This window comes from Cyrtonyx montezumae, unplaced genomic scaffold (genome assembly GCF_038088225.1).
Source record: "Cyrtonyx montezumae isolate F1298 unplaced genomic scaffold, pur_monq_1.0 scaffold_15, whole genome shotgun sequence".
Taxonomy (NCBI): Eukaryota; Metazoa; Chordata; class Aves; order Galliformes; family Odontophoridae; genus Cyrtonyx; species Cyrtonyx montezumae.
The window spans coordinates 4,719,620-4,744,890 of record NW_027071881.1 but is presented as its reverse complement, the minus strand read 5'-3'; the positions used below and the strand labels follow the sequence as shown (position 1 = coordinate 4,744,890).

The 25,271-nt window shown below is 47.8% G+C and overlaps 2 protein-coding genes across 3 annotated transcripts; one reads left to right on the top strand and one right to left on the bottom strand.

The window, feature by feature from the left end:
• Positions 1-46: 46 nt before the first annotated feature.
• STYXL1 (serine/threonine/tyrosine interacting like 1) lies at positions 47-8,802 on the bottom strand. The gene is made up of 9 exons (XM_065731771.1): positions 8,700-8,802; positions 8,212-8,273; positions 7,644-7,770; positions 7,273-7,329; positions 6,013-6,158; positions 4,900-5,045; positions 4,125-4,219; positions 2,242-2,351; positions 47-245 (listed from the first exon to the last, which is right to left on the bottom strand). The coding sequence occupies exons 1-9, from the start codon at positions 8,800-8,802 to the stop codon at positions 114-116; spliced, it is 978 nt and encodes a 325-aa protein (XP_065587843.1). The 3' UTR covers positions 47-113.
• Positions 7,438-16,728, top strand: MDH2 (malate dehydrogenase 2). Of its 2 annotated transcripts, XM_065731768.1 has the most exons (9): positions 9,019-9,123; positions 10,758-10,926; positions 11,725-11,808; positions 12,441-12,550; positions 13,017-13,142; positions 13,735-13,812; positions 14,966-15,065; positions 15,470-15,621; positions 16,424-16,728. In XM_065731768.1, the coding sequence occupies exons 1-9, from the start codon at positions 9,019-9,021 to the stop codon at positions 16,553-16,555; spliced, it is 1,056 nt and encodes a 351-aa protein (XP_065587840.1). In that variant the 3' UTR covers positions 16,556-16,728. The 2 variants fall into 2 exon arrangements, with proteins under 2 accessions (XP_065587841.1, XP_065587840.1); XM_065731769.1 differs by lacking the exons at positions 9,019-9,123; positions 10,758-10,926; positions 11,725-11,808 and adding an exon at positions 7,438-7,442.
• The last annotated feature ends 8,543 nt before the right edge of the window (positions 16,729-25,271 follow it).

Below are 25,271 nucleotides of genomic sequence, written 5' to 3'. Positions count from 1 at the left end.
ATTGAAAGTAAGGATAAAAACAAGAGCTCTGTCAGCAGACTCAGTTCACTTCCTACCTACGGATGAGGTGGGGCAGACCAAGAAGCATCTGTCCCTGCTGGCACTCCCAGCACTCAGTAATTGGGTTCAGACACATCGGTGACGGTGGTCCCATAGAGCTGTGTCTCCCAGTCTGAAAGCTGTTTCACAAAGCCCCGGTGTGGTCTCATGTTTGTTTTGCACTTCAGAACGTAGTCCCAAGCTCTCTGGGGATAGAAAGCAAAGAGGTGTTAGAAACTGGAGCTGAAAATGAATTTCTTGTGTTTACACCAAGCAGCTACACGTGTGAACAGAACAGCTTAGTGTTCTCTCCCTGGGATGGGCTTTGGCAGATAAGTTTCCAGCTGCCAAACTAAGGACAGATGGGATCCAGATGTGAACATGCAAGAAGCCTTTCACCTTTTCATCCTGCCTCCCTGAGCATGAGGGCAGCTCAGGCTCTCATGTCTGGCACTGTGTTACACCGATGCAAAACGCAATCCTGGATTTCCTACTCTAAAACTCTTTCTTGCTCTCTCCCACATTAATTACAGCCATCTTCATCATCTGCTAGCTCCCTGGAATCAGCTATGGATTCTGCTATGCACAGGGCAGCTCTGCCAGCATTACACCACTTTACTCTTGCTGCACCCTTGGGTTTTCCCAGTAGTGCTCATCATCCTGATTCTGAAAGTCCCCCCAGTGATCAGAGGATTGCTTAAGCACAGTGAGAGCAAAGGTGAAAAGATAGTGCTGCATGGATTTGTGTTCCTGATGCCAGCAGTTCTGCAAGCTCTGAGGTTGAGCTTTTACTATTTATTCCTCCATGCCTGTGCTCTGCACGTCTGTGGTTCCCCTGAACTCCACACATTTATCAGTCACCAAGGGAATAAGGGGGCACACGTCCCAGATCTGTGTTCCTTGTGCAATATCTTCGCCTTTGGACGTTTCTGAAGATGTTAGCTTAAATTGGGTGAAGGATTACATGGGAATCTGTTGCACTGCATTTTCCTACAAGAAACAAACCCCTCTGACAGGGCAATAACCCAGGAAAGCTTGGCTCAGGCCAGCTGCAGGACACCACCGTACTTCGAAAGGGCTGAGACCAACCTGTTAGCACTGAGAAACTGTGAAGATCAGCTTTTGACTTTCGCTCTGCTGTTGTAAATACCTCTGGTAACTTAGCATGCAGGAGCAAATGGCAAGGGAACGGTTATCAATGAGCTGGAGCAATCACACCCAGCATTACTGGCAAAGACCAAGCAGTGTCTGCTGCCCAGCTGGCACTCTCAGCCTGAAATTACCCTTTGGCACACACTGATGCTGAGAGGTTTCCTCTTATGTTGCAAATGTTTGCACAAAATCAATTAAATGATTAGATACAGGCCCAGCTTCAGTGAGGTGTGACTCAGTCCTTTCCAGCTCCCAAAGGAGGTCACACTTTCCAAACAAGGACAAGATTTTTTAAGGAGAAACCTCTCAGTTTTCACAGGGAAGAAGTCCAGTCTGTGCTAAGCAGGCACTGCAAGCCAGTGCCTATGGCAGCACCATGCCCACGTGTTGTACACAAAGGGAAAAATAGCCTGGCTTTTGGGGAGAGAACAATGGTCTTTCCACACCTCAGGGGTCATTTTCAGCCTTTGTTATTTTTCTTACGTTATTTAGAGCTCTGGAACAAGATGTACTGTTCTTTTACCCTGGACATCCCTCGTGGGGTAGTGTTATCCCACTCCAGATTTCTTTACAATAATGTCTGTGGGAGGGGATTGCTTCTGGGGAAATAAAATGGTTTCAGAGAAAGTCAGTGCTGATTAGCACACTGGTAAATCAGAGCTCTGCAAACACTGGGGTATGAATCGCCCTGCAATCCTGTGGTACTGGGAGATGGGATTAACTTCAATAGCTTCCAGATACACTTCTTCTAAGAGTAGAAGTGCTAAGATCTGTAACCACTGCCTTATTTTCATAGACCTGTGGGTCTGGATTTCCCTATTAAGTAGGGAAACACAAGAACATCACAGGTATGACTCACAAATCCAAAATCACACCTATGCCATCTCCATAACAATACAAGGAAGATAGAACTGATGTAATAGAGTCTCTTACATTATCAGGTGGGTAATCTGCATGAATTCTCTCTCATTACTACAGTAATGAAGCTTCAGGAGCAGAAATAAACTGCAGATCTAGCCAGGATCTGTGGGAAGGATGGCAGTGATGTACCTTCAGGGAAAACTGGAAGGAATGCATGAGGTAGGCCACAGTCACTGTGCAGCTCCGGCTTATCCCCAGGCTAGAGAACACCAGCACTGCTCCGAGATCCAGCTGGGTGTCTGAATAAAGAAATGACAATCACAAATTAGTGATCTGGGAAATCAAATTTCCAATTGTACAGTCAAGCTCTAACTCAGTGAAAGCTGTCAGGCTGCTAGCCTGAGAGACAGGAACCATCATTAACCCTGATAGGAACAGATGTGCACTGCCAGCTCTTGTTTCTGTAAGCATCTGCCTTTCTTAAAATCCCACTGAGTTAAAAAAAAAAAGCTTTGAGGACCAGAACCAAATGACAATGACCAGTCAGTGCTTCATGACAGATGAGTGTCAACTCCATGTCAGATAACTGCAATGAAAAGTAGCCTGCCATCACCAATCAGCTGTGATCAGCATCACATCAGCAACTCAAACTCTTTCAGATAGGTTGAAAGATGACAACATTTCTGTTGAATGCAAACTACTCAGTGTTCTCCACTCAAGTAGGAGGAATCAGCTCTCAAACTGACAGGGACTCAGACTTCAAATCCCTTACCCTTTGCTCTCTGCACCTGCCTGCAGAGGTTGTGGAGAGGTGGAGATCAGCATCTTCTCCTGGGTAACAGCAACAGAGCAAGAGGAAATGGCCTCAAGTTGCAGCAGGAGAGGTTTAGATTGAATATTAGGAAGAATTTCTACTCAGAAATGGACAGTATTGGTGGTAGGTGGATGGCTGGACTGGATGACCTTAGAGATCTTTTCCAACCTTGGTGAGTCTATGGTTCTGTGGGGATCAGCACGTGCACACCAGATAGGGCACTGTTTTTATGATGTAGTTTTCACTGAAAATCGTCCACAAAGGTCAGCAATCTCTTTTTCTACAAAAGGAAAGCTGAGGATGCTGTCACTCACTGCTCACTACATCATCTCTGCCACCTATGCATAAACATCTCTATGATTTACTAATAACTTTTAATGCTTACCTTCCCTCTCCAGAACATACAGCATGATGTGCTTTTGAGATATCAGCAAGTGCACTGTAGGATTTGTAGGGCAAAGCTGCTTCTACCATTGTCATTGAGTCATTGCTTTTTTTTTTTCAAGCACTAGAACAGTTTTCTATCATGAGGTAAGGCCCTTGAGCAGAAGTGGCCTCACTCCAACAGACTCCAGGCATTCAGAACACCCATGCTCCTCTGAGGCTTTGTGGGGAGCTTTAGTGTTCACCCATAACCATTCCAGTTCAAGTAATCTACTCTAGACTTATCAAGTAAACAGTATGCAATTTCACAAGATCCACAGCTAATAAACTCCAAGAGTCTGTTTTGGAAGCTTACACATACATACACATGTAAGAAGAGACTTACTTCTGAAATACTGCTGCAAGGAAAACAAAAACAAAAACCCTTGAGGCAAAATGAAGGATATGTAAGTGGACATCAGCATTCAGGTTTCAGTGCATGCAAGTCATGAAATTCAGTTTGGAACTACAGAATTATATCTGCAGCTATAATTTCCTTGTCTCTTTGTGTCCCATTGTTATTTCTTATTTTGTATTTGAATTATACTGTCTGGAGGAACATGCTGATCTGCTTCTGGGTCTGTATGACCTAGCAAAGGTCTTTAGTCTGTTGCAAATGCATCAGACGCCCTCTAACATCTTGTCTCTGTGCATCAGTCTGGTTACTGAGGCAGCTCTGGTACCCGTTAGGGTGTGGACTAGCTTGAGAGCACACTGATCTACAAAGACTACAACCCTCCCCTTTGAGCTTCCTATTGGAGTGAAATGCATTCACTCCATTTTAATATCCCAGAGTGGCTGTGGGCTCAGGAATTCCAGATCAGAAACAACTCACCAATGAAACGACAAATGGTAGAAAAGGAAGAGAAAAGATCTGCTTCAAATGAATCTGGAACAGATATATGGAGGTATTTGCCTTCTTCTGCCAACCTGTAACAAGAACACGTAGCATTACATGGACCTGCAAAGCAACTATGGGAAAAAGAAATTGTTTGTTGGAGGCAATTGATAATTTCTGCTGTTACATGTGTAAGATTTTCATCATCATAATTATTAACATAATGATAAAGAATTGTTATGGTGAAACACTAAGGCACTTGTAAGGCAGAACTAATTACTGATTCCCCATTCTGCATGGTATTAGTATTGATGCCTTAACTTTATGCTACAGCATCCTTTACCTGACAGCTATATGAAAACCAAAAGCAAGCATGCTTCTGCAGCATGCATGTTGGCAGTTCTGTCAGCAGAGCTCCCTGTTTCACTTCAGCTGGTTTTCTACCACAGCATCCTCCTTCCAGAAGCTCAGAGAACTCAACACAGAGAACTAATGGGACAAGTGTGAAAACCTAAACACACAAGCACGATAGACTGGAAATGCCAAGGGCTTGTGGTCTTTCTCTCACCCAGTCCATCCATGTCATGGTAGATGGCTGAAGGAAAGCATTGGTGCTATGCATGTAGAGATCACAGAACTAGGTGTGAAACAGCACTTGAATCTGCTGTGAAAAAATATTTTTCCTTCTAAGTTTACAGCACTCCTGTGCTGCTGGGCTACCTCACTTTTCACAGGCAAAGACACTGGGGAGAATATACCCTGAACAACTTACAGTGTTGCAGGTTGTTCAGAAATATTGACTTGTGCTCTGATCTTCAGATCTTTCTGAATTTGCTGGTCACAGGCTTGCTTGAAATTGCCCATGTATAACTTCCCAGGCAGTATTTCTACAGGGTACAGCTGGAAGTTGTCGAGTTCCTGCAAGGAGAAAAGCTGTGGGCTCAGTTTAGAGTGTATTTGCTCCTTTTTACTTGGTGAGTTTTCAAACAGAAGTCATGTGAAAAAGTGAACACATTTTGTCAACAGCATTTGTGATGCATTCAGGTGCAATGATTCATTCAATCACCTGGATTTCCTTAAGTGAAGTATTCACTAGATTTATTGAGAATAATTAAGAAAAATGTTTTCACTGTGGCATTACTTGAAACAAACCCTAACTCAACAGGCAGAAGAATACATTTTTTGCAACGTCTCAAGTAACAGCACCACAGATTCGTTTGCAGTCTTCCCTGGTTGTTGTTCACAAAGCAAGATGAAGTCAGCTGCCACCTGCAGAGCTGCAGGTGCAATGTAGTGGCACAGCACAAGTCTGCAGCTATGTCTGCTTTGTGCAGCATAAGGGCTGACAATAAAAATACACAGGTAGCTGACAGAGTTTCTACATCCATAATTGATACTCAGTAATGCTACATCAGAACCAAACAGCTCGAAAATTTGAAGCAACAGAGAACAACAGCTTAAACTGAGAGCTTGCTTTGTGATCCTTCCAGAAGAAAGGCTTTATAGGCATCAAGCACAATGTTTGATAGATGTTGTACCTCTGCCTGAAAACACTGACTGGGTAACAACACAACTGCATATTAAAGAGAGTAAACTGGAACCTGTCTTTTTCATCGTTTGCTACTGTTTGTTTTGTTATCTGTACTCTCCAGTAGGCCAGCTTCAGGGTTATCAGAGATAAACCTCCCTGGTTGTTTAACGAGCTGTATTTTCACTCAAAAGAAAAACAAGCAAAGTGTGGCTGCAGAAGAACTTGTGGTGACACCTGAAGTAAACCAAATTACATTTCATTCCTTTGTTTGAAGTCACTCTGATACCAGGTTGAATTCATTAACCATCAGTTGAATATGAAGCCTCATGTCTTCTATTTGCAAATTAGTCTCACCTGAGGCATCCACAATATCTTCTGAGTCCTCAGAAAATGATAGCAAGCTGAAAAACGTTTGTATCCTCCCCTCAGGACAAGCACTGGATGGCGGGTGAACTGCTGTAAGCTTCTGGCATGTCGGGCAGCAGCTCCTTCCTCAGCATCTAGTGAGAGCAAAGAGCTACTTGCTGGGGGAGGTTTGGTGTGCCCCCAATGGGGCTGCAGGTTAAATATGGCCCACTGGCACCTGCAGTAAGCTCCTTTTTATTTTATCTAATGAGCTGTAGAAAGCCTTGCTAAAAGCTGGACCTATTTAACTGTTACTGCAGGTCAGTAACAAGGAATGCTGCTGTTCGCCTCTAGTCCTGATCTTTCTTTCCTCTTCTGCTATCTTTTGTAGGTCCAGATGATGTTTTTATTTTCTCCCCATTATTCTTTAGGAACTGCTTGCAATAACTTCCCATATTAGGGAAGTATTATAAATCTAATAGTTTTAGCTTTTGGATTCCCTTTTCTTTAGTCCTCTTCAGCCACAGATAAACAAAGGAGGAATCAACAACACCAAGTCTTTATGAACACACTGGGTTTGTCCACTTCTCTGTCTAGGGAATACCCCTAGACATTTTTCCTTGAAAATCAAGGTGTGGGATAGATGTACTCTTTACTAAGAAGGTAGTAGTGTTCATAAAGCTAGTAAAGAGTCAAACAAACAGACATGGGTCTGTGCACAGCAGAACTCCTTACTAGAGGATGTGTTACAACTCAACATTTCCACGTGGGTCAAGGAAGACTGAACAGCTACAGGAAAAATGTCCAGCTCTTCACATTTTCCAGTAAACTTAATCACATCAGCACCCCTGTGTGGGGTAAATAACTCCCAAGGATGGTACTTCACAACAAAATAGTATAGATGATAGTATATTTTGGGTAGTTCTATATAGATAGGATACAAATAATACAAAAGAGAAGATGGCTCACCTTCAAGATGTCAAGGCTCGCAGGGGACTCCACATAGGAGGGATCTCCAAGAAGAGACCCTTCCCTGGTGGTGGTCAGCCCTTAAATGGGGTTTGGGAGAGGTGGAGCCAGGCTCCACCCCTTCCACTCACACAGGTATATCACCTTCACCTGTGCCCCCATGGCTGACTCGGTGCTCACCTCAGGTGACCAATCAGTGGTTCAGGCCGTGATTCAGCAGTTCCCATACACCCCTGTTATAGCCAGGTCTTCTTAAGCAGGACAAAGATGCTTAGTAACCCTAAAAGAGGAAGTACTCACTCTGTGAGCACAAGGAACTTGACTCAACGTGTTCAGCCTCTGAAGAACCACTGCTTCCTGAAAGGCAATTGTTGGACAAGCCCAATTTCAGTGAAATGCAGAAGGAAAAAAAAATAATTATTCTTTATATGCAATGAAGAACTTCAAAGAGATCACACATAGGAAACCAGGCCTACCAGAAATCTTTGAAATAAAATCTTGCTTTTTGTTTAAGAACATATGCAACACAGTTAAATAACAAAAGCAGAGCACTGATGTTCGTATTTTTTCCAAATAAAATTGGTTTGTCCAGTAAGCTCACGGGTGTAAATGAGGAGAGGGAAGAAGACCTATCCTGCTGTGAGGTGCTGACTGACATGAGCCACGTGTACCTTTCTTTGTTTCCTCTTCCTCATAGTCACAGAAGTCCAAAGAGCTGGTCTCACAGTCATACACCACGCAGTATCTGATACATGCCAGTTCCTCTGAATCTGGCACCAGATACTCCCCTGTAGGGCTCTGAAAAAATCACAGAAGAGTTCCATCAGGAGCACAACATCACACTTTTCTTGTGGCATCAACACAATGAATGGACTTGGGGCTACATCTGCACTTCATTCTGAGAGACCTGGGTAGAATCCAGAACTCATACAAACTACTCCAAATTGCTTCATCAGTTGCAGTGGTAGAGATGCCTGCACTGCCCTTTAAGAGACAAGCCAACAATACGTCAGCTCTTGTGCAATACTTTCCCTGCTATACAACTTCAGTGTGCCAATTTGGACTACTGAGGCAACCTCTTCTCTCTTGGTGACAAAACACATCCCCCAGTGGCAGGAGCACAGCTAGAACAGGCTGTGGAGAGGTGAGGACAACTCCCTTGGTTTCTAAACCAGTTCTGTGTTGCTGCTTAATTGCTAAATCCAGAGATGGCTTACACAAAGTGTAGTCCCACCTCACCTGTTCAATCCTGCGTGCTGTAATAATGTGGCTCTCGTTGTACTCACGAAGAGTGCGGGCATCTGAAAAAAAAACAACAAAACAACACACAACCAAGACACAGCAATTGGCTTATCTGGTAGTTATACAGTAGAATCCTATTCTTAATTAATTCAATGGGAATTCAAGCACCAGTGTAGCAAGAGGAAGAGATTATGTTCCTTTGCAAGTGAGATTTTTTACACGGATACAGCAAACTCCAACAGTGATGTGAGCCTCAATACATGTAGCACCAGGGTTTGCCCGCAGCCACAGTGCTGCTATGCTCACAGACCTGGGGAGGCTGCAAGGGGAGCTGCAGGGACCCTCACCCTGCTCCCAAACTGCCTGACAACAAGCAGTACTGCTCCACGGAAAAAGGGTGGCAGAAACACCCCAAGAGCAAGGCCTCAGGGACAGTGAGAAGTCCGTCCAGCCCCGCTCCTGCCAGCTGCGTCCATCGGGCTCACCCAGCAGGCTGAGGTAGTTGGGCTCGGCCAGCCTGGGGAAGCGGCGGTGCTGGTTGAGGATGTTGTAGAGCTCGGTGGGCTCGCAAAGCAGCATCCCCGCCATGCCTCGCACCAGGCCCGGAACTCTTCGTCCTTGTTGCCATGGCAACGCAAAGCCCGGCCCGCGAAAACCTCCCCGTTTCTATAGAGACGGTGCTCTCCAAATCTCGCGAGATTTACTTCTCAGTGCGGCGAGGGGGTGGGGGGAGAGAGAGAGGAGGGCGATGTGGGAGAAACTCACGCGAAATCCGCTCTCGCGAGATCTGCAGCCGGCCGGCGCATGCGCGGCGCAGTGGAGGTCGTTGGAGTCACGGTCGCCGCCATGCTGTCCCGTCTCGCCCTTCCCAGCGCTGTCCTGTGTCGCGGCCTGGCCACCAGCGCCCAGGTAGGAGCCCCGGGGAAGAGGGGGGATCCGGAGTGCTGTGTGCTTGCTGAGAGCCGGCTTCCAGCCAGGGAGGGGCGGCCTGGGGGTCAGGGGGCCGCAGGGGGTGGGCTCCTGGCCTTGGGGCGCTGAGGTGAACGGGAGTGGGGGAGGGGCTGTGGGTGTGAGGGTGCGGGGCTTTGTAGCGGGCTAGGCCCGGTGACCTGCGTCTTTCTGAAGCACGGCTCTGCCTTCGGAATGCCCCAGGAATGAGTAACGGTGATCCTTAGTGCGCCAGCATCGTGGGTCTTAGAAATGCTTTTGGACAACGCTGTCAGAACCGTGATTTGATTTGGGGATGGCCCTGTGCGGGGCCAGGGGTTGGACTCTGTGGTGCTTGGAGTCATTACTCGTTTGGGATGTTCTCTGATCTGTTTTGCATGTGTCCTGGCTTCCAGATACCAGGAGAGAAACACTGTTTTGTGCTGGGTTGGGAGGGACAGACGTCTATCTTTTAAATTAAACAGTTTCCTAGTGATGTGTGCAGAATGGCTACCACAACTCCAAAGACAGGCTTTGTGAGAGAGGATTGTGTAATTTAATAGGAATTATAGTAGTGAGGTTTTGATCTTATGGTATCAGCTCGGTCATAAATATGGGGTGCAGCAATGACTAATGCTAGACTTTGCTTTCTTTTGAAGAGTTTAGTGTGAAATTACATTTCTTGCAGTAGCAGTGATGTTGAGCTGAGTGCAAATCGATATAGCTTGTGGATATAATTATTTATTATGTTGTGAATTATTATTAAGATAATAATTATGATGTTCCTGCAGTGGTCTTGAAGCAATTATGCCTTTATCTGGTAGGATGGTGATACAGAACGTTGTCAGGACGTTCCATCTCTGCAGTAGCCTCTGGTCCTCCATCAGTTTGGCAGAACATTACAGTTTACAATTTTTCTGTTCTTTTAAAGTAGCTTTCCTTGCATTGTCAGCACAGGGAGGGTCTTCAAAAGAAATAGCTTTCTTCCAGAGACTGCTTCTGAGTACAATTGGTTCACAGGGCAAATAAAGTGGGGTTGATTTTTGCTCGCTGTCAGCTGCATTTAATCAGAGCTATAAATTGGTAATTTAATGTCCTCAGGGCTCAATTTTGAGGCAGCTGCAGGTACTATTTTATTTCAGACATCGACGTTTTCTTCACGTGTATACAATGGCTGTTACATTTACTGTAGTGCAATAAATGTATTGATTGTTTTCCAGATGGAAAGGCTTTTATTTTTTTCTTTTATGATTGCTCTGAAAGCTGAAAAAGTTGCAAGGCACATTTGTCTCTGAATGAGACAGAAACAGAGACAAAAGTCTGCAGCTAAAGAAGGATGATCCTTTCAGTGCTCTGCCTAATGCTGCTTTCTGTGTGAGCTTCAGATCACAAAGAACATTTCTGTCTTTCTTGGCCAACCAGAGAATCTCGAGGATCTTTGGAAGCTGTTGGGGTGATATCTTTCTGTGGGCTTAGGCAATCAAATTTACGTAGTGCTTGCTAAAGAAATTGAGAAACAGAACTAAAAGTAAAGAAAACGTGGTGAAATCAACAAGGTCACTTCTGCATTAACTAGCTAAACATCTCATCAGCATGTTTTCTTGTTTTCCCCTCAGAACAATGCCAAGGTGGCAGTGCTGGGAGCATCTGGAGGGATTGGGCAGCCTCTCTCCCTTCTCCTGAAGAACAGCCCGCTGGTGAGCAGGCTCACCCTTTATGATATTGCACACACTCCTGGTGTTGCAGCTGACCTCAGTCACATTGAGACAAGAGCTAATGTGAAAGGTATGGTGAGTGGCTGTGGGTGGTCTTTGTGCAGGCTGATGTTGTCTAAAGGGCTCCTCTCAGGGGTGTGTGGTGTTTGACAGTGGCTGATACTGTGCTTCATGTGAGGGGGAGCCTTCACATCATCCTGAAGCCTAGTGTTGACTGAAGAAGCTTTTTTTCCTCAAGTGGCGTGTGACTAATGAAGGCTTAGTTGATTAGCTTGACATGTATGGAGTTGAGAAGTAGTCTCTGGTTGCATTGTTGGAGGAGAATTCATAGTAGCTGGCAGGAAACATTCAATAAATTCATATCAGGATAAAGCCTGAGTACTGAAATTAAAACCTTGGCTATAAATAGACTTAATGCTTCTGGGGTATCTATGTGTATTGTATGTGCTTGTTTTCTTCAGTGGTAGCAGTCACGTTTTGGTGAAATCAAAGAATATTTGATTTGCTGATCTTAATTTTATTTGAAGGTCACTAAGAGGTTATGTGTTACTTGAATGTGTCTATTCACAGTTCTTTCAGGGGGCACTGAGTCAGCTCAGGTCTTAGGTTAAGTATACATAATGGGAGTAACTGGCTGCTTGCAAAACTCTGAAATGTTACCACTCTTACTTTTGTGGGCTTTGAAAGCTAAAGCATCCAATCATATTCATCCATCCATAGCCTTATATCTTTGCTTTTGAGTGTAAGTCTGAATTGAAGGCTAAATTCAGAATAGGAATTAGGTGTCTTTAGGCATAGTTTCATTCTTCAGATTGTCAGTTGTTCAAAGACTGGCAAAAATGTAACCTCTAAATGTCTTCCTCTCCAGGTTTCCTGGGACCTGAGCAGTTGCCTGAATGTTTGAAGGGCTGTGATGTTGTAGTTATTCCTGCAGGAGTCCCTAGAAAACCAGGTATGTTCTCTGTGTTAAAAAACTCCAGGGCTTCACTGAAATACATCTGCACAGTACTTCCATTCCAGGAGTCCCTTCTGGTTGGCTTGGGATATGAGTGGCCATTTAATGACACTGACCTAGAGCTTGTTGTGGTATCAGGTACCTCAGTCAGCCTGTATCGTAGATTGTCACTCATAAGATGGGGAGAAACGTGGATTTCTGGGGTTCTTGTGTAAGGGTGAGGTGCAGAGAGTTTTCAGTGCAATTAATCCTGAGTCTCCCCCATGTGTTCCTTGCCCAAAGCAATACCACCTTCAAAAACTGCTTCATGGTTTCTTTTCTCAGGAGAATAAAATAGTCTGTTTATTCTGCACTGATTGTATAATGTCTTTGAGCATCTCTGAATGAATACCTTTCTAGTATCTCTGGTCTGTTCTATTTACAGTTTTAGTATGCTGTTGGGAATGTAACACAAGTCTAGGCTTTAATTCATTTCTCATCTTATTTCTGCATTTTCCACTGCAGCAATTCTGCAGCTAGTGATATTTCACACAGAGCAATTAACATTCCAGCTGTAGTTGTGGAGATGACTTCAGAGAGGGGTGAGTAGGGTGCAGGTAACTGAAAATATTGTACTGGATGTGTTTTAGGTATGACCCGTGATGACCTGTTCAACACCAATGCTAGCATTGTTGCTACTTTGACAACTGCCTGTGCAAAGCACTGTCCAGAAGCCATGATCTGTATTATTTCCAACCCGGTAAGCATTTTCTGGAGACCTTTAAAATGTAGAGAAGAAAATCCAATGTGAGAGCACTGGAATAATCTGTGGGTTCCTGCTAGTTTTGACACTTTGAGGCCTATGGAGTATTTGCAGGAAAACAAGAGGGAAGAACTAAAAGCCTGGCTCTGTCTGCAGATTTTTCTTGAGATGTAACAAAGTCAGATTGAATTTGGGTGTAGAAGTGATTGATAGCTCAGCTTGTGTGTGAATGATTATAATACTGCTATAGAAGCTGGACGAACTGGTTACTGTCTCATTGGTTGTTGAAAATAAACATTTGTTCCAGCCTGTCTGTAAACTGTTCTTCCTGTTAGGAACTGAAATGGCTCTTTACAGGTGGCTTGAAGTTGGAGATACAGTTTCTTTACTGTCCTGTGTGTTTCTTGCACTGGTTTTATTACTTTCCTGTCTTCAATGAACTGTTGTATGTTTTTGCCTGCAGGTAAATTCAACCATACCCATAACTTCAGAAGTTTTCAAGAAGCACGGTGTGTATAATCCTAACAGAATCTTTGGTGTAACAACACTGGACATTGTCAGAGCGAATACTTTTGTGGCTGAGCTAAAGGTAGGTGTAATGACAGATGCTGGGGAAAGGATATTGTGTGCTTCTGTCGTCAGTTCTACCAAAGTGTTTCTAAACATATACGTATAGAGCTAACAGCTCAGATTTGTGTGGAGCTGGAGCTGAAAGCAATGATTCCCTGTAGAGAAGCCTGGGGATAGGGTTTCTTACAGAACCTAGTTTAAGGGACTTTGACCTTTCTTTCCATAAATTTCCCCTGTGAGTGAGCCCTGATTCTCTTGGCACTCTCAGCTCTGCTGGTGCAACCAGAGGGGAGAGTTTGTCTTTGCAAGTAATACTCTCTGTGTGATATCAGACAGTGTGACAGCTTCACTGCTCTTAATAGCCCTGGTGGAGTTTGTACCTTTGATGTTATTTACCTGAACTCACATTAATATTATTCTCTGAGTGTCTGAAGTTATCAGAATGAATAACCTGGAGTTCAGCTGTATTGATTGGCATTGTCCTTGTAGTGTAGCTGCCTCTGAAATTTCTGGGTGCCAGAATACCCAGAGCAGGAACAATATAGTGGTGGTTTTAAATGTCTTTCATATCTGTGTGTCTCAGAAATTGGAAAGTTTCATGTTTTCTTTAGGGTTTAGATCCAGCTCGAGTAAGTGTTCCAGTTATTGGTGGCCATGCAGGGAAGACCATCATCCCTCTGATCTCCCAGGTAAGTCATATTAACTGCTGTGTGCAGCATTACCTCTGTGTGGTGTTCCTCCCCACTGTGGTAGAGTTGATGTCAAGTAAATGCCTTTGTGGTGCTGATATAGCAGGGACAGTCCTTCCTGCTCTCGTGGCTCAATCTGAAATGAGATGCAAGATGCTCAAAGGTGAAGAGCTAAACCTGAACTCTTCTGGGTGGCTTTTAAGCAGCAGTCTTTCTTCCCTCCAGTAGCTATGGGATAAGAACTGAGGAGTAGTTTGTGTTTTCAGTGTTTTGTTACTCATCTTTTTTCTGATGGCTGCTGCGTGGAGTAAATGCTTTTTTTCAGCAGGAAAATGAAAGTACTTCTGACATAAGGGACTAGATTCACCTTCTCAACATCCGGTATTGAAATGAGTAGGCAGAGCTCAAGTTGTGTGGGGAGCCCTGCTTCAGAAATGATTGGTCTCTAGAGAGAGGCTCCCTCCATCCACAACGAGTCACAGTTCTAAAGCAGGCTGCAGCTAAGAGAGGAGGCAGGACACGGCCATGGAGCTGTCAGTGAAGAAAGGACAAAAAGCTTTGCTGTGAGAATAAAGTACCCTTCACAGAAGGACAGTCTTAGGGAATAAGAGCAAGGGTTTTAGTGTGGCTGAGTGCTGAGAGGGTGCTCAGGCAGTCAATCAGGACAGCAGCAGCTGTGCTTAACAGACTTCTGTGGCTGTATTTGAAGGTACACTAACTTCCTAAATAATCTTGCAGACTGGATCCTCCATAAGGCTCTTGACTTCCATAATGCCACGCTGACCCAAATATTTATAATGTGGCTTTTTGAAATTCCTAAGTGCTGTTACATGCTTGGAGGGCATCTGTCTATGCAAAGGACTACACAGTAGCGAGTAACTAAGCCCTGGCTTTGCTGTCAAGCTGCACTTTGTCCTTGAGTCAACTAGGCATGACTAGCTTACCGTTACAGTTCATGCACCAGCCAGAAGCCTTGTGAATGCCTGCAGCTGCTGGCCAGTCTGTCACACAATCTGTGAGCTGGGGTAGCTGATTTTCCTGCTCAAGAACTGCTTGTAAGAACTGTAATGGTGCAAAAAGTGTCACCTGAGTGTCCTTAACGAATCTGGAGGGGTTCTGGTATTTGATAGTAACTTCTTTTTTTCCAATCTAGTGCACACCAAAAGTGGACTTCCCTCAGGATCAGCTGGAAAAGCTTACAGGGAGAATTCAAGAAGCTGGCACTGAAGTTGTCAAAGCTAAAGCAGGAGCAGGTTGGTTCTTGGCTGCAGCTTCCAAGTAATTCTTACTGTCCAGTTGAATGGATGCAGTTTTCTTCAGCTTAATCTTATCCGCAACTGTGATGCGGAGTCAGGAACGGCTGATTGCAGTTCTGACTGTCTTAACTGTGGCACTGGAAATAGCTCAGTTTGTAGGTAAGCATGAAAATTAACAGATCCCTGAACATGTATGGTATTTAAAAGTCATCTCTCTAATTAAGCTGTTCCTTCTCATAAAATCTGATCAGCTGCATTGCACGTAGCTGTTACTTTATCAGACTGTGAGCTTGAACTCAAGCACTGCAGCTCTGCTAAGTCAGCAGTGTGGAAGCTTTTGATGCTAAAACAAGTACTGAATTTAAACGTGACCTGCTCTAAAAGTGATTTAACTCTTACAGGATCTGCCACCTTGTCTATGGCCTATGCTGGTGCTCGGTTTGTGTTCTCTCTGGTGGATGCCATGAATGGAAAGGAAGGGGTTATTGAATGTTCCTTTGTTCGCTCGGAGGAGACAGAGAGCCCATACTTCTCTACACCTCTGCTACTGGGAGTACGTGCTTTAAATGATGGGGCTTACAAACAGCAGTTACTGAACTCATCTTCAGATTTAGTGGCTTTTACTCAGTGATTTCAATTCATCGTGCTAAGTATCTATAGATAACAAACATGTGTAAGAGTTCTCATATAGTTGGATGTTTTATTTAAGCATATACCCCATGTTTGAATGGTTTGCTGCTGCTTTTATCCGCACTTCAACTGCAGCTTCCTGAGCAACCAGAGATTCAGGCTTTTCTTAAGAAGCTGTTTTTGCCCCTAGTTTGTGCCCTTTTCATAGAAGTTCTCATATGGTTAGCCAGTCTGGTCTCCTCAGCTTGCTCCTCTGAGGAAGATTGTGGTGCATGAAGAACCACAATGGATTAGGATTAATAGATTGATTTCAGGATCTCTGCTGAGCTCTGAAGGAACAGTTGTTTTTATCCTGTGGGTAGAAAGAAAACCAAGGATGCTGCAGCCCTGACGTGGGGGCTGGGATACAAATGTGTTTTGTCCTTGCTGACAACTGGGGAAGGGATGGACTTACAAGAGTATAAAGGGGAAGGGTTTGGATGTATGTGTCAAGTTTTATACCCAAATGAACAGTGAGTGAGATGTTTGTGAAGGCTGTAGAAGCTGCTCTGAATAACAAAGAGCTTCATATCCTTGCAAGGAAGCACAGGGTTGGTGGGCAGAAGAGATGGCAGAGGTCTTAGGGTGGGTTCCCCCCTCAGCTGGACATTAAACTATCAGAGCTGTAAAAACTGTTCTCTTGGTCTTCCAGTGAATAGCTAACCCTTAAATCCTCTTTCCCTCAGAAAAATGGAATTGAGAAGAACCTAGGCATTGGCAAGATCACCCCCTTTGAAGAGAAGATGGTTGCTGAGGCCATGGCTGAGCTGAAGGCTTCTATTAAGAAAGGAGAGGATTTTGCAAAGAACTTCAAGTGAAAAGTTGATGATGGAGAGGAATTCCAACTTCCTTAATTTATTAAGGCATCATGTCACTTTATGACTTCTGATTTGAAGCTCGTGCTTTGATTGAAGTCTGTCTGTATTAGCTTAATGATTGTTGTCCAAGCAAAGCCTGATCATTAATAAAATGGCCTCATTTTTTCAGTGTATGGGATGGAGTTCTCTTGATGCGTTTGTCTTTTGAAGGTAGAAGCTGCATGTCTTTGAAAGGTTATCAACGATAATAGCTCCTCAAAATGGGTAAGCCAATTGCTAGATTTTGTAAGTGAGTTATCCCAGTGAGGAGGGTCAGTGTTTCCTTTGCAGAAGGGAAGGTGGTAACAGACTGGAAACCTGAAGTTGTATTTAGTGTTGAAAATAGTCCTGCATTTCCTCCCCACATCACGAGGTCTTAGTATGCTGCTGTCTGAACAGAGGTGATTAACGAGAGGTGGTCCAGCTTACGAAGCTTGCTTGCACCCATGCTCAGACTGCTTCACACCTCCCTGTGTGCTTGCTCTGGTTTATGAAAGCTACACAACAAACTGCCTTTTAAGTGAAGGCTGGCGTTTCTCTCCTCTGAAGCAAGCTCCTAAAAGCTGAGTGGGGAAATTGAGTAACACCATCACCGAGCTGCAACGGTAACCACTTCTGACAATCAGACGCCCTGCTAGTTGGGGACGTTTTCTGCATGGCCTCCATCCTGGAGCCTGGTTACATGCAGCTCCTCTGAGCTCTCAGCTGCACTGCTGCTTCAGCACAGCAGCTGGGAAACCATCACGTAAGGTCAAGGCGGGCTGCTGAGGCCTGCAAAAGGAATCCAGTGATGCAAGAAGTTGGGCTTTCAGGAGGTTGGCATGTTAGCTCTGTTACCTCGCGTTGCTGGAATCTCACATGTAATCTGACTTTTAAAGGGTTAGTAAAAGCACGGCGATTTAAATGTCAGTCCTGCTGCAAGGAAATGATTAAAGTGCTGAGAGTGACTTTTCTCTAGTTAGAACGAAAGCCTTGATTTAGCATCTACATAGATTTCTTATACATTCGTCCTCTTGTGAATATAAAAATAATGTCTGCAAGAAAATGGTGATGACAAGCTCTGTTGCTGAGTTCTTTGAAGGTAAGCTTTAATGAAGGAAGCTATTAATTCAATCTTCCTCCGTGCTCTGGGGGCTGCTTACCCTATTGCTTTGAATTGCTCTAATCCACGTAGGTTGAATTCCAAGTTGAACAGCGTCTATTTTGATCAGCTGAAGGAAGCACCGAAGCCCAGCACCTCTGAGTGAGTCGGGAGTGCTGGTTTGAGCCAGAGGACCTGATGCTGGAGCTGCTCATAAGGAACAAAGGTAGTAGGTGCTGTTCGGTCGCTGGCTTTGTTTCCTCCTTTTTGTATTCCAGCTCTTCCGCTGCTGCTGCGGAGTGAAGGGCTCTGTGGCATGTGTAGGCAGTGGGGACAGCAGCACAGCCCCTGCCCCTCCTACCTGCAGAAGTGTGATGTATGAATGCATAGATAGTAACAAAGTGGAAGCGTCGGCACTCATTACTCAGCAGGCTTGGAACAAAGCAGTTATTAGACGGTGTTCAATTCTTTCATCTGTAATTCTATTAAGATCATGATGGGGGGCAGGGAAGGAAGCAGAGCAAGGACAGACCTGCACGTTTCAAGTGAGAAATGGGAAGTGGCAGTGGGTTCAGTGACAGCTGTGGTTTCTGCAGTGAGATAGCGGGAGGAGGACGTTGGCTGGAGGTGAAGTAACTGGTGTAGGTGCCCAGCACGCTGTCCCCTGGCCCTACATTAATTGAGTGGGTAACATAATGGCCGGGATGCAGGGAGATACACACTGGGAGGAATGACCGAAGCAGTCCCAGGTGTCAGGTCACCCCATCCCACCTGCTGCTTCCACACTGCTGGAGTGTGGCAAGAAGATAAAACAAGGAAAGCTGGTGGTGAAGTGCTTCACTATTTCCTTGCCTTGGTCCCTGTGGGGCTTTGGGTTGAAAGACCCCAGGAGGAGGCTGTGGGCTGGCAGCCCTCACCCACGTTTATTGCTGGCAATGCTGTTTTCCCTTCTCAGCTTCCCTGCATCAGGGTGGGGTGCCAGCACCCGTCCCCATGTGAACCCAGCCTGTAACCTCCCACAGAGGGCGAATTGTAAGGGCAGATGGGTGGGAATGAGTGCTGCTACCATATCTGTGTCCATAAGGAGCCTTAATCCTTCCAGAAAATCCATCCCTAAGCTGGTGCATGGTGGCCCTAAGCCTCCCCCATCCCCAGGGATGCTCCGGGAGATGGCAGCAGCCACTTGCCTTCGGGCAGGGCTGGGAGTGCAGTGATATTTAGGAAAAGCAGGACAACGATGGCAGAAAACACTCGGGAACAAACAGCCTTGGGGAAACCACCTGCGCTGGGCTCTGTGCTTCATGTGAAGCATCTTCAACTCATGGGAAGGTGAACAGGGAGAGGAAAGGACTTGGAAGGCTGGTGCCAACAGGTTACAGTGTGTGCAGGCGGACTGCTGTGCTTCCAGCCTTGCAGAGGCCTCTTGTCCTCCCCCTCTCTCCTGCATGGCCGTGGCCACCGCTACATCACTGCCTCTAAGCAGGCTTGGAGCTCAGCACTGAGACGGGCGGGTTTGTTTGCATTTGTGGGAAAACCCGTTACTAAAGGGCACAGGAGGGACTGCTCTTTTGCTGGAACAGATGGCGGATAAGGCAGCACAATCAGCATGCAGGGCTCCCGCTGGGGGCTGAGTGCTAGGTAGGAGGCTTGGTGTGCTCGTGGTGCCCCTGCTACAGCCATCCCTGCACGGCCTTTCCTTTGCCTTTTTGCACGTTTGGCTTTTCCTCTCCTGCTGCTGCTGGGGGATGCAGAGCCCCTCCTCGTGCTTGGGGATGGAGCTGAGCCGCAGTGTGATCCCCGCAATTAGGCACCTTCTGCTGCCACCTCATTTGATCTCCTTTAATTATTTATCATCTCTTTTTTCCTTCCCAAACCCACAGTTCCTTTCAAGTGCTGCTTTCCTTCTGCGCCCCCCCCAGCTGCAGCAAGCTCTGCCTTCTGCTTTGCACCAATTACAGCCCCTTCTCCCCATCCTCACACATCTCTCCCCTTTTGTTCTCCCCATACTGCAGAGTCCTGTACCCCCCCCCCCCAGGATGCTGCAGAAGCCTTTTTGCCCCCATGTGTGGCCCTATGTAGGGTCTCCCCACAATGCTTCTGCTGCTCTCCCCTTTGTTTCCTGGCTCCAATGTGTTATTCAGCACTGCAGGTGTTGGAAGGAGAGCAGCGATGCCTACTCACCATGGGGGTTGTGGGTTGTTACCCTCCATAGGCTCTTTGCAACTGAAAAAGGAAGGTCACCAACCACGTGGGGGGGGCTCTTCCCACCAGGCAGCCCCTCCTCATTCCCCATGGAGTGCAGAAGGTGCAAATCACAGAGTAGGGCCCCATAAGAGCAGGCTGGGGATGCAGTATGGACCGCTTGTCCTGCCCCAAATTGCCCTCTGCAGATCCAACAGTGATTGTAGGGCTGGGACAGACTGCCCTGGGGCTGTGGTGTGCGTGGCAGCTGTGTGTGTCCATGTATGTATCCATATGTGTTTATGCATGTGTCTGCATGTATGTGTGCATGCGTATGCATGTCTGCATGCGTATCTGTATGTATCTTTGTGTTTCTGCCTGTGTGCACATGCATGTGCACTTTGCCTATGCGTGTATGTCTGTGTGCACCTGCGTTCACATGCAAGTCTGTACACTGTCTATGAGTATGTGTCTGTGTGTCTTCGTGTGTATGGATGTCTTCATGTGTGTACATGGCCAAGACCTGTCCCACAGCTGTGCAGTTGGGGTGGGTTGGGGGCAACTGGGGCAGCTTGACCATTACTGTGCCCACACCATGTGCTTTGGGGTTGGTTTGGGCATGCTATCCCTCCCCAGAGCCATGTATGGGTGTTTTGGAGTGGCACTGGGGGGGGTTGGGGGGGGTGCACAGCCTGTCCCTTGCTGTGACCATGCTGAGTGGTTCTGGGTTCTTTTCGGGTAATGTGACTTGTATCATGGGCTATGAGGTGAGGTGTGGGATGGGATATGAAGTAAACGGGATACAGGTTGGGATTAGGAATAGGGTACAGTATGATATGTAGGATGGGAATAGGATTCAAGATGGGATATATGGTGGGAAACAGACAAGATATGGGATAAGAAACAGTAGGACAAGAGTGAGGTGGGATACGGGATGAGGTAGAATATAGGATGGGATTCTAGGCAGGGACAGAATGGGAACAGGGTATGGGATAGGAACCTTGTTGGGATGTGATAAGAAACATGGGATGAGAAGGGATATGGAAAAGAGATAGAATATGATATGAAAGGATATAGGATAAAGGATGGGGTAGGATATGCTGTGAGAAGGGATGCATCACACAACACGGAATGGGATGGGATTGGAGGTAGGATACAGGTTGGAATGAGACAGAATACGTGATGAAAATGAATGTGGGAGGTAAGATATGGGATGGGACGTAGGATAGCGAGACATGGGAGGGGATTGGATACGGAGCGGTGGGAAGGCGAGGCGCAAAGGCCATGGGAGAGAGATGTGGGGCTTTGGGGTGCCGGGGTGCGGGCTCCGCTGGGGGTGGGGCTGTGCGCAGTCCGCCGGCGGCGCCCTCCGACCGGCAGGGGGCGCTGTGCTCCGGTGCGGGCGGCGCGCTGGCCCGACGGGCGGCTCTGTGGCGCGGAGCTGTCCAGCACTTCAGGAGGGGACGCGCCGGGAGGGGCCGCGCCGCACCGGGCCGAGCGGGACGGAACCGGGCCGGGCCCAGCGAGCGGCAGCGGCAGCCCCGGGCCGGACCGAGACGGGCAGCGGGGACGGGAGCGGTGGGGAGAGGTGAGCGCAGCATGGCCGGGCCCGGGCCTCGCTCCTGGGGCGGCACCGAGCGGTGTGGGGGGGCGGGCAGGGAGAGGCGCTGAGGATGGGGGGGTGTGGGGTGTAGGGAGCAATGAGGAGAGGGGAGGGGCTGCGGGCAAGCGGGGCACGGGGTACCCCAAGGGGATGGGGGAAGGCGGGAGGGGTTGTAAGCATCCCTGGGGTGTAGAGGGGCTGGAGACCCCAAATGACCGAGGGGGATATCGGGGGGCTGTGGGTTCCTGTGGGGCAGACGGTCACTGCATGGAGCGGGCTCTGGGGCCGGGTGGGTGTTTGCTGGGAGCACCCTGCTTCTCTGTGCTGTGGACTGAAGAGATGGGAAGGTCCCAACGGCAGCCAGAACCTGGAGCATGGTGGGACATGGGGGGCTGCAGTGAGAAGAGAGCACAAATGGCTCCAAAACCTCGGCCCTAAAGCTTGGATGGGGAAGGACAACAGTGCTGAGTGAGAGCATGGGCTGCTGGATAGGGGAAAAAGGTGCAGAACTCAGCAGTGAGCAAGGAGCACAAGGTTTTGGGGAAGTGATTTGCACTGCTCCAGCCCAAGGTCTTTCAGGGAATGTGTGCTTGGGTCTCTATTTCCCCTCAAGAATGGAGGTTAAAGCTGTGGGAGTTTCAGGTCGGGGCTGATCCTTTGCTTGGCCACACTAACGCAGAGGGTTTGTTGGAGAGCCTTGGGTTGGAGGACAACGTGCAGGGCGCAACCGCTGCTGATCTGCATGGCCATCATTGAGTGTACTAAGTGGGGAACAAGTGCATTGCTAGCCCCTTACTAGCACTTTGGTGACTTCTTGGTAACTCCTTGCTAGCCCCTTGGTGACTCCTTGGTAGCTGATTGCAGCCCCTTGCCAGCCACTTCGTATCCTTTCTGCCAGGGTTTTATACTACCCTGACTGTTCCTCCTGGTCCCACCACCCAAAGACTGATCCTGGGCCACCGCCCTCAGCTTTCTTCATCCCCTGTGGTGGCTGTGGCTCTGCAGGGATGGCAGCAGCTTTATTTCCTGCACAGCAGAGGGGAACAGTAGCAGCATGGGCTCTGAAGCCAATACCAGGCAGTTTTTAGGGCAACATTTGTCCCTCATTCCCTTTAGGATGAGCATATGGGGCACCCAGCTGCCTGCCTCAGGCAGGGTTTGTCCCTGCTTGGGGATGGGGACAAATCCAAGGAGGTGCAGCTTTACCCTGGTTTATTGGACTGTCCCTCAGAATGGTGTTTTTGGTGTGCTTTGCTTCCTGGGCAGAGCATTGGGAACCCCAGAACTTCCTTTGTGGGATATGCAGTTTCTCCAAGCCCCATATGGAGTGGGAAGCAGCAGCTGGGCTGCAGCATAGGCTTTTCCCACTCTTGTCTCAAGGAAATCCCCCAGCGTCCCCAGCTTGCCCCTTCCTTGCCCCATTTTTGGTGTGTGGGAGCTGCATCCTACTCTGGGGCCCCAGCATCCCTAAAGCCCTTCCCCTTCCCTCCCATCCCCAGCTCGTATCTTCGCCCGGCCAGGTGGCCCACGGCTTATATAATGCGCTCAGCCCTGGAATAGCTCCTCCCGTTACACAACGGGCACTGCGTCGGGGGGGGGGGGAAAGGGGGGGGGGTTACACAGCTGCCTGTTTGCCCCACACCGCGATCCCCACACCCGGGCCCCCCTATCACCAACCAGGAAGGCATCTCCAGAGCACCTCCTGGCTATGCCCTAGCTCCGTGTGCCACCGACCCTGCACGTGCCCTCCTGCAGGGTCCTGCCCTTCTCCATGCCCCCCCGGCACCCCGTCCATCCGCCAGCACGCCAGGAAGGGAGCCCAGTTGCTTGGTAACTGTTTAGCTTCTCTGCCAGCATCATCTATTTAAAACATATAGATTTGTGCACACGCCTATGGATGCACAAGCAGCAGCGTGCCCTCGCCCAGCCCGTGAGTGTCACGTTGTTAGCAGTGATGAAGCACTCCCGCATCACACGGGGATGACCCCACGTGCTGTGGGGCGTTGGGTGTTCAATGGGGCTTCCCCACGCACTGAGGGATCGTGTGTGTATTTTATCACACAATGGTTAAGGTTGGAAAAGACCAGCAAGACCAACTAGTCCAATCACCATGTGTTACGGAGCTCTTCTTTGTTAATTGCTTTAAAATCTGAAGACTGCCAGATTTTGGCATGCAGAACACGGTGTCCAAGCAACATTCCATGGCTGCTCGTCCCACCAGGCTATGGGGACAGCATCATGAGGTCCAAGCCACACGGATGCAGCCACCTGATGTCCCTCGGTGCCGTGCTGGTGACTGCACGACCCCATTTTGTGGTGGTTCTGCAGGTTCCTGGTGACTGGGTGCTAACGAGCTCCCAACTGATGAGGCTTTTCAAGCTGATTTTGTCCTTTTTCCCTTTCTTCCTCCCCTTCTTGGAGGTCTGACTCATGTTTTTTGGCACTCAGGGGCTGCTGGGAGGCAGCACCTGGGAAGGTTGGCCCAATTAAAGGCAGCAACCTGAGGCTTTTTCTCCTTGTAATGCTGGCCAGGTATTTAGGGAAGGCTTTTGATGCTGAGATGTGTGTTCACACGTGGCCTGGAGGAGGCCTTCTGCTGCCCATCCTCAACTAACGGACAATTAGCACCCTGTAACAAGGCAGAAAACACTTTGAGGATGGGATCATTAGGTATGCTGGTTGCATGCCCGGATGAGACCCAAAGGGCAGTGCTGCAGCCAACTGGTGGTTGGCATTGCAGATGAGAAACTGAGGCATGGATTGAGGCTGGTGGCCTGGGTGGGTCAAGGTTTGTGGGTGCGAGGTCCCCATCTCTGCTGCATTGTGATCTCTTGTGGGATTGTGCAGTTTGGAGCTTGGTGTGTGAGTGCCTGGGAGCAGAACAGAGCAGGGGATGGAAATAGAAATGGTGGAAGGGGATGGGGATGGAGGGTGGAGATGAAGGGGGAGGATGGGGATGGACGATAAGGATGAATGTTGGAGCATGGAGAATGGGATGGGGATGGAGGGTGGAGCATGAGGATTGAGCATGGGAATGAAGGTGGAGGATGAGGATGTAGAATAGCGGTGGGAATGGAGCTGGAAGATGCAGGATGGAAGACACAGCATGATGGGGATGGTGATGGGCATCTCTTCACATTTCCACAAGCAGGTGGGATTTTCTCCTTCCATTTTTTGTTTGCTTGGCACAAGCTGCTAGCAGCAGACGAAGGCTTCATTCCCCCCCCTCCAGGGCTGCTTTCCTCTTGTAAACAAGGTGGAAATTTTAAAGGGGAAAATCACTCACTGCTCTTTAGATGAAGAGCAGTGATGCCAGTCGTGGTGTCATGCCACCTCCTGGGAGATCCTGGGCCAGCCAAAGCCACATCAAAGGGATTTTTGCTTTTTCGATGCTCAGCGTTGGCCTCTGACTCCTTACAGAGGTGCCAGTGTGTCCTCAGGCGTCTCTGTCCCTGCTGCATCCTATGCCCCCTTCCCCAGCACGTAGGCACTCACCATTGCCCGGTCTGGTGCAGCTGGATGTGGTGAGAATTAATTGAGCACCGACCGGAGGCAGCTTTAATTAGCGGCCATGCAGGGGGCTCCACTGCTGTGCTTCCCCTCCCTGGGGAAAAAGAGAAGAGACACATCTTCTCAGGAGTTTCCCCAGTGCTTTGGTGCTGGGGGTATGGCTCTGGCAGCGGGGCAGTGGGGATGGATGCCAGCACTGTGTCCTGCAACGCGTTCCTACGAGCCCACGGGGACAGCACCTGTTCTCCCTCCTTGCAAGGCAGCCGGGCCTCTGGCTGCCAGCACTTGATGATTTGTGGGTA